The sequence below is a fragment of the Vigna umbellata genome, chromosome 3 (genome assembly GCF_029865625.1).
Source record: "Vigna umbellata cultivar VRB3 chromosome 3, Vumbellata_1.0, whole genome shotgun sequence".
NCBI lineage: Eukaryota > Viridiplantae > Streptophyta > Magnoliopsida > Fabales > Fabaceae > Vigna > Vigna umbellata.
In genome coordinates, this window is record NC_142167.1 from 22,407,786 (window position 1) to 22,423,343 (window position 15,558).

A 15,558-nucleotide genomic window follows, 5' to 3' on the forward strand; every position below is an offset into this window, starting at 1 on the left:
AATAACTAATCTATTAGATGCCCAAAATAAAAATCAATCATATAATATGAATTTAAAATTTATTTATGTTATTATTTGTATAAGCATTCTTATACTATATGATTTAATAATAATAATAATAATAATAAAATGTTAAGTAATACTTCTTTTAAAGTTAATACTAAAATTGTGTAATTTAAAAGTTCCATTGAACTCTTGATTTTATGAATATTTATTTAAGTCGTTGGCTTTCTTTTTAATAAGTGTGTACTATCCAATTTTTTCATACATTTATAACAAGAGAAATAATGGGTGTTGCGTGTTCATAAACAAAGGTCCAATCTTTCATCCAACACCTTTCAACATTAATAAAATATCTCTTTTATTTTAGAATATAAAATAATTTACAAAAAAAATTAAAAAATACAAAAAAAAAATTATTATGTGTTGAAAAGGGCAAAAAAATGGATAAATGTATTAAAAAAATTAAAATATAATAAAGAAATTTTTTAAATATTAATGTATTTTTAGTTTGTTTTTTCGATTATATTTTGGAGATGAGGGAAAATTGAATTTTAATCATCAGATAAAATTACAAAGTAATGAACTCTATCAAATAAGAAATAAACATGCGTTATTTAAATAAAAAATAAATAGCATAGAAACAAATTACTCATAAAAATTATTTATTCCTAGTTGCTAAGATTTGTTGTGAAAGATGGCTGAGAATGAGGAACTGAGAGGTGTAAGAAGGTGGCCCAAGGCGGCGTATTCCTCAAACGCCCTGACGTCAATCCGACACCGGATGAACTCCGGCAGGAACAGGGAAAAACAGGTGGCCATGAAAAATACGACGGTCAAAGGCCCCGACAGAAACCTCGGCAACCGCCACCTGCCGGTGAGGGCCCTCTTCAACGCAATCTCCACCATCAAACTCATCCCGTGAAGGAGAAAGAAGCACGTCATTCTGAAGGTGGGCTCCGACCTCCCCAGGTAGAACAGTATCAACTCGTGCATCAAACCCGACACCACGAAGGTGCTCATCACTGCCGGTAATGGGGCCCACGTGGGACCAACAATCTTCAATGCTGCTTTCACGGTCGGTTCGTACACCGTTGGTCGGAGGATGCTGGTGACCATGAGATTCCATCTCCTTCCCCAGAAGTCTTGGAGTGAGGTCGAGAGGAGTGGATTTTTGAACTGCGGCTCCAGCTCCATCCCCAGCAAGGTTTTCGCCGCTGCTGCGACCACCGCCAAGATTATTTCCAACATGAAGTAAATGTGGAAACAGTACATGCACATAAGGACATTCGGATTGATACTCTCACTGTAGTCATAGATCTTCACCAAAATGCCCACAGCAATACCCTTTAGGGCATACCCCAGAAATGGGGTACCACCGGCCTTTTTGGATGATACCGCGGACAAGTTTTGTTTGGTAACAGAGTTTGGCTTTATTGAAGATGGGTTGGTGTCAAAATCGGAACTTTTGGACGAATCTGGATGTGGGGTTTTCCCATTTTCAGCTGAAGAACATTGGATGCGGGTAGAACGTGCTGGGTTTTTCTGGATCTTGATGGGGAGACATGCCACTGCTACAAAACGTGGAAGAGAGATGAATGCGTCGGAGGAGAGAGGTCCCTTGTCGAAAGCTAAGAGCAAGAGTTTGAAGTTTCCTAGCCAGGCAATGAAGAACCCTGTGGTGCCGCAGAAGTGCACAGAAGAAAGACTCAGAGGAAGCACAATGAACAAGAAGACGATCGGAAGAAAAAGGAAGAGTCGTATTGTTCCTGCAGGAACAAGCTTTCGGATCCAATAACAGTAGCATAAAGAGACAACAACTGAGAACCACACCTTCATGAGATTCATAATCTCACCCTCCATGACTACAAGTAAAGATGAAGAAACCAGATTCTGATATTATCTTCTCCAAAACCCGAACTCTGAAATGAAACAGAGCAATTCTCAGCTTGTGAGGCTTCAGAAGATTGGAGAACGAATCTGTGAGCAAGTGCTGTTAGTTTTAAAGTTCAAAGTTTGCAGCATCTTTTATTATAAATATTGAAATTAATCTGCATTTATGATTTTCTATTCATTATCAATGGTGATTACTTTTGGTAGTAAATATAGATAAAGATTTCAATAATAATTAATACCTTGGTGTGCCCATTACCGACTGATCATCTCTGTAACTTGAAAAACATTAAATTGAAGGTCTTTTTTCTTTCTTCTATGATGTTCGATGCCGCAACCAAAATCTGAGCTAAAATTTTATTGGCATTGAAACGATGATGTCGATGTGTTTCTTGATTTGGTTGAGGGTTATGGGTAATTATCTTAAATAAGAGATGAAAAACATTGGCTAATATTGGAAGAGCGATAACTGCAGATGGTAAAATGGGCCTGTTATGGAAAAACTAAAACTGTTTGAATAGGAGCTACAGAGATAGAATAATTGTTTGACTTCGTTGACTTATCTTCTCAACCGTTGGATGTATCTAACGGTTTACCAAGCTATGGCTAAGAACACACGGCCGCAGACATTCCAACTCATTCTAGCTTCAACCTGAATCCAGTTATTAAATGCAAATAACAAATATCTGCCATCTGATATTTCATTTAAAAAAATATTGAAATTTCATAAATTAGAGATGACTGAGGGATCACTTTGGGTTGAACATTCCAAAAAAAATTTCTACACTCTCACATTCTAAAAATAATTTTTTTCAACAAATTTTAAAATTCGTTTTTTTTTTAAATCTTTCAATAATTTTGAAATATGTTGAAAAAAAAAATTCATCGAATTTCAAAATTTATTGAACAATTTTAATAAATTTTGAAATTCGTTAATTCTCTCATAAGTTTTAAAATTCGTTAAAGAAAAAAAATAGAAACACTCTTGAACTCGATGAACCGAATCCAACTAAAAGTATTGGCCAGCCCGTTTGTTTAGTAGTGGGCGGCCGTCGAGTTTGACCCTAATGGCTATATGCCGATGTTAATAACAGTCATAAGACATTGATCAATTAATTAAAAATAGATATTTTTATTAAAAATAGATATTTTTATTAAAAATATAAAAAATTGGGCTTTTTTTAATATGAATGTGAAGCAACGTGATACTTATGATGGATTAAAATCAGTCACAAAAGTGGTCACAAAAAATTAATTTTGTGAATGTGATTCTTCAATGAATCAATTTGATTTATCTTTTGAATCACTGTCAATTTATTGACAGAAAACCATTGAAACTTCCTTTTGATAATTGGACACTGGTTTTTGTTTTGTTATGCTTATTTTCTTTCCTATTTTTAAAAGATACAATAATACACTACTATTCGGTAAAATTTAATAAATAATTCAGAAATATCTCAAATGATTATTTTGAAAGTTTTCAATAATTTTCCCTTTTAAATATCAAAATAAACAATTTAAAATTTTTAAATTAAAATTGAATTTTTTAGATGTTAATTAACTCTTCCTACTCTCAAAATAATTCTCTTCGTATTAAAAGTCACTGGTTTCCAAATCTTAACAACACTACTTCCGTATTAAATTAAAGTGCATTAACATAATCTTAATCTAATGCACGTTTTAAGAGAGTTCATAGAGTTACCATTCAGTAAGTAAGAGAAAGGCAAAAGGAATAATAGTTTTGTATTGAACTGAGGAGAAAAGCACAGATACAAGCGAAAGGAGCAGTGTATATATAGAAGAAATAACACAGATGTTATCAGCCCCCCTCAAGCTGGGCGTAAATATTTTGGAGACCGAGCTTGGAACGAAGAAGTTGAAAAGAAGGAGGTGGTAGTGGCTTAGTTAAGATGTCGGCGATTTGCATAGTTGTGGATATGGGAAGAAGCTTGATTAGACCGGCGGTAACCTTTTCACGAACAATGTGGCAGTCAATGTCAATGTGTTTGGTACGTTCATGGAAAACTTGGTTGGAAGAAATTTGGATGGCGGATTGGTTATCACAATAGACGAGGGCGGGAGACATGTGAGGAATGTGGAGATCCTGAAGCAGATATGTGAGCCACTGGATTTCACAGACCGTGCTGGCTAATGAACGATATTCAGCTTCAGAAGAACTACGGGAGACGGTGGGTTGTTTCTTTGAGCGCCATGAGATGAGAGAGTTGCCAAGGTAGACAGTGAAACCAGTGACCGAGCGGCGAGTGTCAGGACATGTTGCCCAATCGGAGTCGCAAAAGGCTTTTAGTTGAATAGTAGAGGTGTTAGGTAGATGAATGCCAGCTCCAGGAGTGCCTTTGAGATAACGTAGGATGCGTTGTGTCGCTTGATAATGAGCAGTGGTAGGGGCGGACATGTACTGGCTGAGATGGTTGACGGCAAAAGTGATATCCGGGCGAGTTGTCGTCAAATAAATGAGTTTGCCAATGAGACGACGATAGGAGGTAGCACCATCATCGTCAAGAGACCGGACGGTATTTGTAGTAGTTTGTTTGGGAACCATGGGAGTAGGAACAGGAGAGCTATCGAGTAGTCCAGTTTCAGCTAGTAGATCCAAGACATACTTACGTTGGCTAAGATATATTCCTTTAGAGTTACGGGCAATCTCCAGGCCGAGAAAGTAAGTTAAGTCACCCAGATTCTTTATGCGGAAAGTTGAATGAAGGAGATCAGTGATGTGTTTAATCTCTCCATTGTTATTGCCAGTTATGAGGATGTCATCAACGTAAATAAGTAATGCCGTAGTGTAGTTGCCATCATGTTTTAGAAAAAGAGAGTTGTCAGAGAGTGAACATTTATAATCATTGGATAGTAAAAAATGATGTAGTTTAGCATACCATTGCCGACCGGCTTGTTTAAGACCATATAGAGAACGTTGGAGTTTACATACCTGATTTTTGTGAGCTGTGGTAAGACCAGGAGGAATTTTCATATAAACGTCTTCATGAAGATCTCCATGTAAGAAGGCGTTGTTGACATCAAGTTGTTTGAGTGACCAACCCTTAGAAGCTGCTATAGCAAGAAGAAGCCGGATGGTAGTGAGTTTAGCAACTGGTGCAAAGGTGTCCAAATAATCCAATCCTTCAATCTGGTTGTATCCTTTTGCAACTAGCCGCGCCTTATAGCGTTCGATGGAGCCATCAGAGTTATATTTTATTTTGTATACCCAACGACAGCCAATGGCGGTTTTGTTTGGTGGTAAGGTGGTAAGTTCCCAAGTGTTATTAGCTTGCAGAGCATCGAGTTCAGCACGCATGGCAGTGACCCATTGGGGGTGTTTTGAGGCGGCAGAGTAGCATGTGGGTTCAGTATTAGAGGAAATAGATAGAATGGTATGCTTGAAAGAAGAAGAAAGGCGGTTGTAGTTAAGATAATTCCCAATGGGATATCGGACAACACTATTAGTCTGGAAATCTTGTAAGTAAGTAGGGATTTTTCGTGTCCTAGAGGACTTTCGTAAGCTAGTGGAAGTGTTAGTTTCATTGCCATTGTTATGAGTTATTTCGGTGGAAGTGTTGTGAATAGTGTCATTTGTGCAAGAAGTAAGAGGTAGAACGTTAGCATCAGAAAAACCGGAGGGTAACAGGTCATCATAAGTATTTGTGTAGTGTTGTGGCAGTGGTAAAGATAAAGAGTTTTCAGTGTTGGGAGTATTATTATAAGGAAAAACATTTTCATGAAAAACAACATTACGAGATATTTCTACTCTGTGATTTTTGAGGTTTAGAAAACGATAACCTTTTGTATGGTTTTGAAAACCTAAGAAAATGCCAGGAACAGCACGGTCATCAAACTTCTTCCTGTGAGCAGTGATGGTGTTGGCGTAGCAGAGACAACCAAAGACGCGTAACATTGAAAGATCACAAAGAGATCCATGTAGGCGTTCATGAGGTGTTGAATTCTGTAAGACCGGCGTGGGCATTTGATTTATTAAGAAGACGGCGTGTTGAGCTGCATAACACCAGAAAGCAAGTGGTAGATGTGAGTGAAAAAGGAGGGCACGAGTAGTATTTAAGATATGTTGATGTTTACGTTCAACCACTCCATTTTGTTCAGGAGTTTCAACACAAGTGGTTTGGTGAATAATGCCTTTACTTGAAAACATGGCATGCATAATAAATTCAACACCATTGTCAGTGCGGATAGTTTTAACTTTCTTATGAAAATGATTTTCTATATAACAGAGGAAATGGAGAATGTGGTTTTTTACAGAAGATTTGTCTACCATAGGAATAATCCAAGTATAACGAGAGTAATCATCAACAATGGTTAGTAAGTATTTAAAACCATCCATGGAAACAGTTGTAGGACCCCATATATCAATATGCAACAGTTCAAAAGGAGATAGAGAAATAGAAGTGCTAGCAGTGTAAGGAAGTTTCTTTTGCTTAGCACGATGACAGGCATCACAAGTACTCTGATTATCATTAGTATTTATGTAAGCATGTTTGTTTTGTAAAAGCTGTAACCGAGTGTGTGAGAGATGGCCAAGGCGAGCGTGCCATAGATTGGGATGTTGAACAGAACAGATAACAGGAGAAAAGTTATTGTCAGTGTTACATGTAGAGTAATCAAAAAAATATAAGCCATGGTGATGTTTAATCAGTCCAATCTTCTCTTGTGTCTGTATGTCCTGTATAATGCAACCAGAAGGAGAAAAGATTAGTTGGCAGTTATGGTTAGATATGAGTTGGGAAACCGAGATTAGGTTGAACGAAAAATCAGGGACATATAGCACATTAGATAGAGAAATTTTACTATTGAGTTGAATTGTTCCCTTATAACGAGCATGTATGATTTTGCCATTGGGTAAGCATATAGGAATAGGTTTAATCGTTTGATAAGCAGTAAAAAATTTTAAAGATATACAAACGTGATCAGTAGCACCAGAGTCGAGAAGCCAGATATTACAGGATTGCATTTGGAAAATTGAAACAATATTACCTAGAGTATTGTGTGTAGAAACAGTGCCAACTTGGTTGATGTGCGCATTGGAGGTGGACTGTTTAAACAACGTAGCAAGAATTTGATATTGTTGGGGAGTAAGTTGGATATTTTCAGGAGAGGAACACTCTTGACCCATGCTTGTCAATTGAGTGTCAGCATCAGTGGATGAAATGGTATTGTGAACCTGACTGGGTTTGGAGGAGAATTTTTGACCGGGTGGATAACCGTGTTTCTTGAAACAAACATCTATGGTATGACCATTTTTGTGGCAATAAGTGCAGATCTTGCGAGAATTGGTAGTGTTGGTTTTAGCAGATCTATGTTCTTGGTTGGGGAAACCGTGTTTTTTGAAACAGATATTTTCTTGGTGACCAGTTTTGTTGCAATAATTGCAAGTAATGGGGGTGGGTGCAGAGGTGGAAGAAGTAGTGTTGATAGCAGCAGTAATGTGTTCATGCATTATTTGGCGTTCTTGTTGAAGAACAAGGGAAAAAATTTTTGAAATAGGAGGAATAGGATCAAGAAGAAGGATATGAGATTGTATGTTGCTATAATGATCATTCAAACCTCGTAGGAGTTGCATGGCACGGTCTTCATTTTTACGTTGAGAAATGATAGCAGAAACATTGCAAGAACACTTTGGCTTACATGTACAGACAGGGTCCGGGCGGAAGCTGTCGAGTTCATCCCAAATAACCCGGAGTTTTGTGAAGAAGTCAGTGACAGAGAGTTCGCCTTGGGATAAAGTGGAGGCTTCCATTTTGAGGGTGGAGATTCTGGCAAGATCGCCTTGGGCAAAGCGGTATTTCAGATCATTCCAAATGTCGATGGCAAGATCCATCCATATGATACTTTCACGAATGGACGGAGAGACCGAATGCAGAAGCCAAGAAACAACCATACTGTTGCAGCGGAACCAGGCTGGAAAAGAAACATCAGTCTTGGAGGGCCGGACAGCTGATCCAAGAATGAATTCAACCTTGTCTTTAGCAGAGATAGCCGTGATGAATGATCTGCTCCAGGAATGATAGTTGGTGGCATTGAGAACTGGTGAGACGAGGGATATGGCAGGGTTTTCATTGGGGTGGAGATAAAGATACGAAGGTGTGAGGTCTTGAGAAGCCATGAAAAGAAAAGGAAGAAAGAAAAAAAAACAAGAACAAGAAGAGATCAATGTGCAGCAGCAGCAGAAGGAACATCTGATACCATCATAGAGTTACCATTCAGTAAGTAAGAGAAAGGCAAAAGGAATAATAGTTTTGTATTGAACTGAGGAGAAAAGCACAGATACAAGCGAAAGGAGCAGTGTATATATAGAAGAAATAACACAGATGTTATCAAGAGTCTAATTGATCTATACATTCAATTGGTTTTTTTATTTTTCAAACATATTTTTTTTTATAACCACTTGAATTAATTACCACATATATCCCACCGTATGTTTAATTTATTTTAACTTAAATTTTATATAAATTTGAGTTTCTATAAAATACATAAGATACTTGTCATTTTCTAAATTAATTTTCCAAAACATGGCTTCTCATTGTTTTAAAATTCATTTTCAAAGTTAGTTATTATTTTCCTATGTTAATATTTTAATTTATTGACATTTTCTTCATTTTAAATATATATATATATATATATATATATATATATATATATATATATATAATTTAAATATTTAAGCGTATTGTTAAATCGAAAATGTCCTTGTTATAGGAAATTAGTTTCAAATTAAAAAAAAGTAATAAATAAATAAATAAAAGTACTCAAAGTAGTTCATCGATTTTTTTTAAATCCTCGTAAGTCTTAAGTTATCAAAGCACAGCATATCATGCAATTTTGGTAATGATTGGGTTAATTTTTCTTTTTGATTTAAAATTATCTTCACGTTTAAAGTTAAAAATATTAACTTCAAATATAACATTTAATCGTAAGCTTTTATTTTACTATTTTCTTAAATAAGGATTTTTTAAGATAAAAGTTCTCCCGACAAAAATTTAAATCTTTAATTTTGTTTAGGAATAATCATCTCGCTAAAAAAAGTACATTTATTACAATAATGTTAAATTGGTTTCACACAAAAATTATTTTATTGAAAATAAATAACTATTACAACTATATATTAATTGAAATATAAATGTAAAGGAAACCGGATAAAAATGGATAAATTGAGTAATACATGAATGAGCAAGAATTTTGAGCTCTGTATGATATTAAATTTGTTTTTATGTATTGACACATTGATTAATATCGACTTTAGTAAGTTTTCTCAACATTTCTAATTTTAAAGCCTCGATTTTTTTAATAATAATTCAATTTATCTTAATAAAAAATCATAAAAATAAATAATCTTTACTTAAAAAATTCGTATGTAATGTTAATAACAATTGAATGTTAAATATAAATCATAAAATGTTTAATTTATTGTGCGATGATGTTAATAATATTTTAAATAAACCAGGAACATTAATTTTCATCACAATCACACGTTACTAAAAATATATATTTTCTAGTCCTTACAGATACAGTTATATTTTATTTTAATTATAGTAAAAAGTTATTTTTTATTTTTCTTGGTTTTGTTTCTTCTGTTAATATTAAATCACAGTTAGTTTATTTAATTTTAAAATAATATTTGATTTTAATTTCTATATTACAAAGTTTTGATATTATATCCATTTAATATTTCTTATGTATAATTTGATTAGTGCTAGTGATATTTTATTAACGTCGGTTTGATTACGTGTGATTAGTAATGTTAACTAAGTCATAGTCAAAAAAATCCTAGCATGGTCCAATGAGAAAAAAAAAACATTTTTTTAGATAAATATATTATTAAATTTTGTATAGTCAAATATAACATATTCCTAGGTCAATTTTTCTACTTTTTGAACTATATAAGACTACCAATATTAAAAAGAAAAATCAAATTCCCAGCAGAATCAATGACACTTCACCATCTCACCAACCAAGGCCAAAACCATCAAACACCATCATTCCTCTTATAGCCAGAAATCATTAGGAACATAAAGATAATAAATTACTAAGATAAGTAATTCAAACATTGAAAACCTTAAATAGTAACATGAACTCATGGTGAAAACTACATAAGATGATAAGGAAGAGGAAAATGTATGTTGTTCTATAACTAACTATTTTTAATGTTCGTGGTAGTTATTTGTGAGGAGTTTGGAAGGTGTGTAAGTTGTGGGGTGGCTTTCGAGTTTGGTGAAGGGCAGTGTCCACATTTGGCTTGTTGGGCTAAAAAGTGAAGTGTCCACTAACTAATTGGGTTTGTTTGATGTGCATAACAGAACATACCAACATCTCATTAATTTCTATACAGGGCCCATATATATTATAATTTTTCCATTTTAATTTAATTAGAATTATATATTTTTCGTCTGTAAATTGTTTTGAAAAGATGGCTTTTATTTTTAAAATAAATCATATATCTATTTCATTCTTACGATTTATAAAATTTTAAGAGGTAAATTATAAGTATAAGTGTGAAACATTAATAAATGATCGAATAACACTCAAATAGCATGTGAATAACAAACAATAAAATTTGCTATAATATACTTTAGATATTAATGTATTGTCTAATAACAACCTAATAAAATCAATATGATCAACAAACAATAAATTTCGTTATGATAGACTCTAAATCATGATTTTGATGTTAGAAGTGAACTTCAAATCTAATTTAATTATATAAGATTAATTTGTAAAGTGGAATTTACATTTTATATATATATATATATTCTAAATTAGATCTACCATTAATTAATGTGAGATTTCTAACATAAAGTCGTGTAAAATGCATTTTATGTGTAGTTATGCCAACTACACATACAAAATTATATTATAATTCATTGTTGAACTCTATCTTAAAATAAAGATAATTTATGTACTTTTTGTTTAAAAAAAATATTTTAAATGTATATAATTTTGTTTGAAGAAAAGGAATTTTTTTAAATGATTTAGAAACGGAAAACAATTTAATCTATAATTATTTAACCTAAAAATTTTAAAAATTGGAATGGAAGATAATGACTTTGAGACTTTGTGAGATTGTCTTGTATTATCTAAAAACAAGTGAATCATGTAGTGTTAAAGAGATTTTATTGCCATCCTACTTCATAGTAGAGATATTCTATTGATTTGGTCTAAGTTTTTCTTCTTATTCTTGCATAAAAGAGGTTGTGTAAGTTAAAATTAATTTCTTATTCTCTACTTATTATTTTCTTGATCTCATTTTAAGTTATATAGATGAAGAAAAACTTTTCAATTGCGAAGATTTTCTAATACTCTCGCTACATTCAATTGTAACATCTTTAAATTATAAATTCCACCCAAATGTTTAAATTAAGGTTGAAGTAATTCATAAGAAGGACAGCTTGTCATTAGATTTAAGAAACATAGTTGGTTGGTGAGAATTAAGATATATATATGATTAAATTGGTTTTTATTTATAAATTTAAATTGCGAAATTTAAATTGGTTTTTATTTATAAATTTATGATTAACACGTTTGAGAAATCAATAAATTTGTCTGAAGGTGACCCTGGGTCATATATTATGATTTTGAGTAAATTTTTAACAGACGTTAGACATCATATCACAGATAAATTAATAAACTAATTAATGTTTTTAAGAAACAATTTATTTGGTGTTATTAAGTTATAAATTTCATATTAAAATATACGAGTCTCTACAAGTGTTAGAAACAAGTAGCTTATTAAATAAAAGAAACCGATGTCTTAATAAATAAGTAAACAAAACGTTTGAAAATAACGTGTTCAAGAATTATTGATAATTATTTTTTCTACGTTATCAGCAAAAAATAAATTAAATCTCAGTAAATTGAATATGTTTTTTCCTATTGTATTGGCTGGAAAATGAAAGAAAAAATAAAAAAAAGTTGAAGTACATCACATGTGAAGGCAACCCGTGAGTTTTCTTAATTGGTATGACCCAATTTAAGGGCACACCAAACCTTGATGAACAAACAACGATACAAACACCAAAATCATCTCATTTTCCTTTCTGTACTTTCTGGAAGAGAAACGTGAGATGTACGTTAATTTTGTACAATATTTTATCTGTATAAAAAACTATATGTTAAAATAAATAACCATATTATTATTATTTTATGAATAAATAAATGATGGACCTTGAGATTCTTGCAAGGGGTGGGTGGTGGGTCCCTACTTTCTCTTTTTCTCTGTCTAATTTTTAGAGAGAGACACATTCACATCTTCCAAGATACACACAGAGCATTTAATTTTAATAATAAATGATGAACGTTTGCACATTTTTGCAATCCCATAATAAACACAACAGACATAAACAAACGTATTCTGATGCTACTATTGATTTTTGGAACACTCAGGAAGACATTAATCTGTTGCGCTGAATCTTTTCTCTGCTTTTTTGTTGGGGTTGGTTTCTTCTATCTATCTATCTATCTATCATCTTCTTCTGGTTCATTTCCATCTCCATCTCCATCTCCACTCCCACTTCACTCCCTTTGGTTCCTTCTTCGGTTCAGATATTCCAAAAGGGTAGACACAAACGCAATTCATATGGGGTATCTATACCTTTCTTGCAGAGCCGAATCCGCAGTTTCAACTTCCGATTCGGTGGCTTCTTCCAAAGCTACCGGAGAGAAAGATAAAGAGAAAGAGAGAAGCGGCATCAAGATCCAGGAGTTTCAGTACAGGGACCTCGAGGCTGCTACCAATGGCTTCTCCGACCGCAAGCTTCTCGGCAAAGGGAGTCACGGTTATGTCTACAAGGCGGTGGTTCGGGGCCGTCCCGTGGCGGTGAAGCGGCCGTCGCGGCCGCATCATCACGGGGTTGTTCCTCGGCCGGTGTCTTCTTCCGCGCCGCTGGAGATCACGAACGAGGTGGACAATGAGATCGACATCTTGTCGAAAATCCAGAGCCCCAGGTTGGTGAATTTGGTGGGTTTCACGAACGATTCAAGAGACAGGCTTTTGGTGGTGGAGTTCATGAGCAATGGCACCCTTTACGATGTTCTTCATTCCTCTCCGAGGCCTCCCAATTGGGGTAGGAGGATTCGTTTGGCTCTGCAAACTGCTAAAGCCATTGACACGCTTCACTCCTCGACCCCTCCTGTGATTCACCGTGACATAAAGTCTGCGAACGTTCTCATCGACCGCAGCTACAATGCGAGATTGGGGGATTTTGGTTTGGCTTTGAGAGGCCATGTTGATGACTACAGACTCAGGTCCACTCCCCCTGCAGGCACCATGGGCTATCTTGACCCTTGTTATGTAACTCCTGATAATCTGAGCACCAAAACTGATGTTTTCAGCTTTGGGATTTTGCTGCTGGAGATTATAAGCGGAAGGAAGGCCATTGACATCACTTATTCACCACCTTCTATCGTGGATTGGGCCATTCCTCTCATCAAGAAAGGGAAGCTTTTGGCTGTTTATGATCCCAGAATTGCACCTCCCAAGGATCCGGTTGTGAGGAAGCAGTTGGCTGTGATTGCTGCCAAGTGTGTGAGGTCTTGCAGGGAGAGGAGACCTTCCATGAAGGAGGTTGTTACTTGGCTCTGTGGGCTGTGTAAACTGGTGCCTCTTCATTCTTGGAATGGTTTTAACAACCCTTGCATGATGGTTGAGACTGTGGGGCGCCCTGTTGAAGCAAGAAATGGTGAATTCAATTCTAGGCTGGCAGGTGTGGAAGAGGGAAATATTGAAGCTTTGGATGGAAGACTTTCCAAGTCTGCAATGAGGTATTCCAGGAGGGTGTATTCTGATTTGGGGTTCAGCAGCAACTTGATGGACTTGATGGCTACCACTGAGGAGCCTGAATTTCTGAGAGATGCTGATGGGATGGATCATAGTTCTAAATCTGCTGAACAAGTTTCTAGCTCCAGGTTTGGCAGTGGAAGGTATTCCATAAGAGGGAGGAACCTATACAGGCCATGTGGCAGTGACAAGGACGCCTTTGGCTTCAGTAAAGGTCGGATTGTAGGTCAGACTGAGACCACTTCAAAACAGGACGAGGTTTCTGGTTCAAATTCGAAGAATTTGAATTCTCTGGTTGCTGAGGTTGTCTAGTTAATTAACTGCTGAAACATTTTATTGGATGATGATGATGATGATGATGCCAGGCTTGTGAGCTTTTCTTGCTTGCAAAATTGTGTAGATTTGTTGTTAGTTCATTATTTGTGGATTTCAGAAATGATCTCTTCAGTTTTAGTAGGTTTTTGGGTTGAAGGGCGCATTACTGATGTCCCCTTAACGTTGTTCAAAAAGCTTTTGTTTCCTCCTCATAAACAAATGCAAAAGCCACTGTATGAATGATTCAGGAGCTCATGACTGCTGCTGCTGCTACTGAAAAATTGTAAAAACTGTACCATAGCTTGGTGGTTGAATTGTAAAAACTGCTGTGGTCCTTTTTGCAATTCTTTTACCATCTTTTGGTTTTTTATTTGTCAACTTCTGGTATTGTTTGAAGCAAGATTTTGAATTATGGCATGTTGTTGTGTGCTGTATTTATTACCTTATCATTCTTTTATTCTTTCTTCATCCATCCATGGTATGAGCAAAGTCATTTTTCAGTCGTTATCTGGTCTGTTTTTGAGCAAAGAGTAAGGTTTGAATAAATCAATTACAACATGCAATTAAGAATTATCGTATTGCGTCTTAAAAGGGATGGTAGCAAGAAAGAGATTTCTTGGCAAGTAGTTAACTTTGCCTTAGACTTTGCATCCATTAAAGTTGCATTATATTTTAATCAAGCAAATATCATTAACTTTGGACCAAGTTTGGTTTCAGAAAATTGTGGCGTAGATTAATGTGCTGGTTTGGAATATGAAGATAATTTAGAGAAAACAAAGAGAAAGGGACAAAAGATTAAGGTCTCCACTTCCATGAGTGGTGGTGTCTGATGGGTCCCACTAACCCAATAGCAAAGTTTTGGTTCGTCATGTTGTGATCACTCTGCAAGGAATTTGCATTATCAGAAAATTGCAACTGCTTAGGTAACACTAACAGAGACGGCTACGTAGCAGTGATTGGGAATATTTAAAATCTTCAAGTTTCCAGTTCCTTTTCTCTGCAGTACAATTCTTCTGGCCCTGTTTTCTTTTTCAACCAGGATTGGAACTTTCTCTGTCTAATGCATTAAGTGTTGTGTAGGAGGTGTCGTAAAATTGCTGATAATGATAAAAACTAAAAAGTAAAAATCATGAATAAAGATTGATTGAAACATGGAGATTCATTATTTTAAGGATTTATCATGGTATATGTTGTTCAAATCTTTCGTTATACAATACGAATTTTTTGAAAATTTATGAAGATATAAGAAGTTGTGTATTTTTTGAAAATTTATGAAGATATCAGAAATTGTGTCTTTTGGAGAAAATATCGCACTCTATTTATAGAATTTGAAGAGAGACATGAAAGTAGTCCAAAGTCCATGACTTGCGAAAAATTGTAACGATGGTAGCAAACTCGAGTCTTGTGGATGAAGCTTGACCAGCAACTTTCATCACTCCAATCTTTGCAGACGAATAGATTTATAGAGACATGTAGATTTATTGTCTTTAAGTATTTATTCACTAAAGTCTTTTAGATACAACAATAATTTTTTAAAAATTTCTAAAGAT

General features: G+C 34.8%; 1 protein-coding gene and 1 pseudogene across 2 annotated transcripts; one reads left to right on the forward strand and one right to left on the reverse strand.

Annotated features, from left to right (window-relative positions):
* Positions 1-537: 537 nt before the first annotated feature.
* LOC148201937 (acyl-CoA--sterol O-acyltransferase 1-like) lies at positions 538-2,347 on the reverse strand. 2 transcript variants are annotated; one of them, XM_088110043.1, is made up of 2 exons: positions 2,136-2,347; positions 538-1,922 (listed from the first exon to the last, which is right to left on the reverse strand). In XM_088110043.1, exon 2 carries the CDS (start codon positions 1,861-1,863, stop codon positions 679-681), a length of 1,185 nt encoding a protein of 394 aa, XP_087966169.1. In that variant the 5' UTR covers positions 1,864-1,922; positions 2,136-2,347; the 3' UTR covers positions 538-678. The 2 variants fall into 2 exon arrangements, with proteins under 2 accessions (XP_087966169.1, XP_087966168.1); XM_088110042.1 differs by having other exon boundaries at positions 538-1,980; positions 2,136-2,346.
* A 9,855-nt stretch (positions 2,348-12,202) lies between these two features.
* LOC148201938 (serine/threonine-protein kinase-like protein At3g51990 pseudogene) lies at positions 12,203-14,449 on the forward strand (annotated as a pseudogene).
* Positions 14,450-15,558: the final 1,109 nt, after the last annotated feature.

Coding starts and splice junctions, on each gene's coding strand:
- LOC148201937 (XM_088110043.1), bottom strand. CDS start 1,863: ATGGAGGGTGAGATTATGAATCTCATGAAGGTGTGGTTCTCAGTTGTT.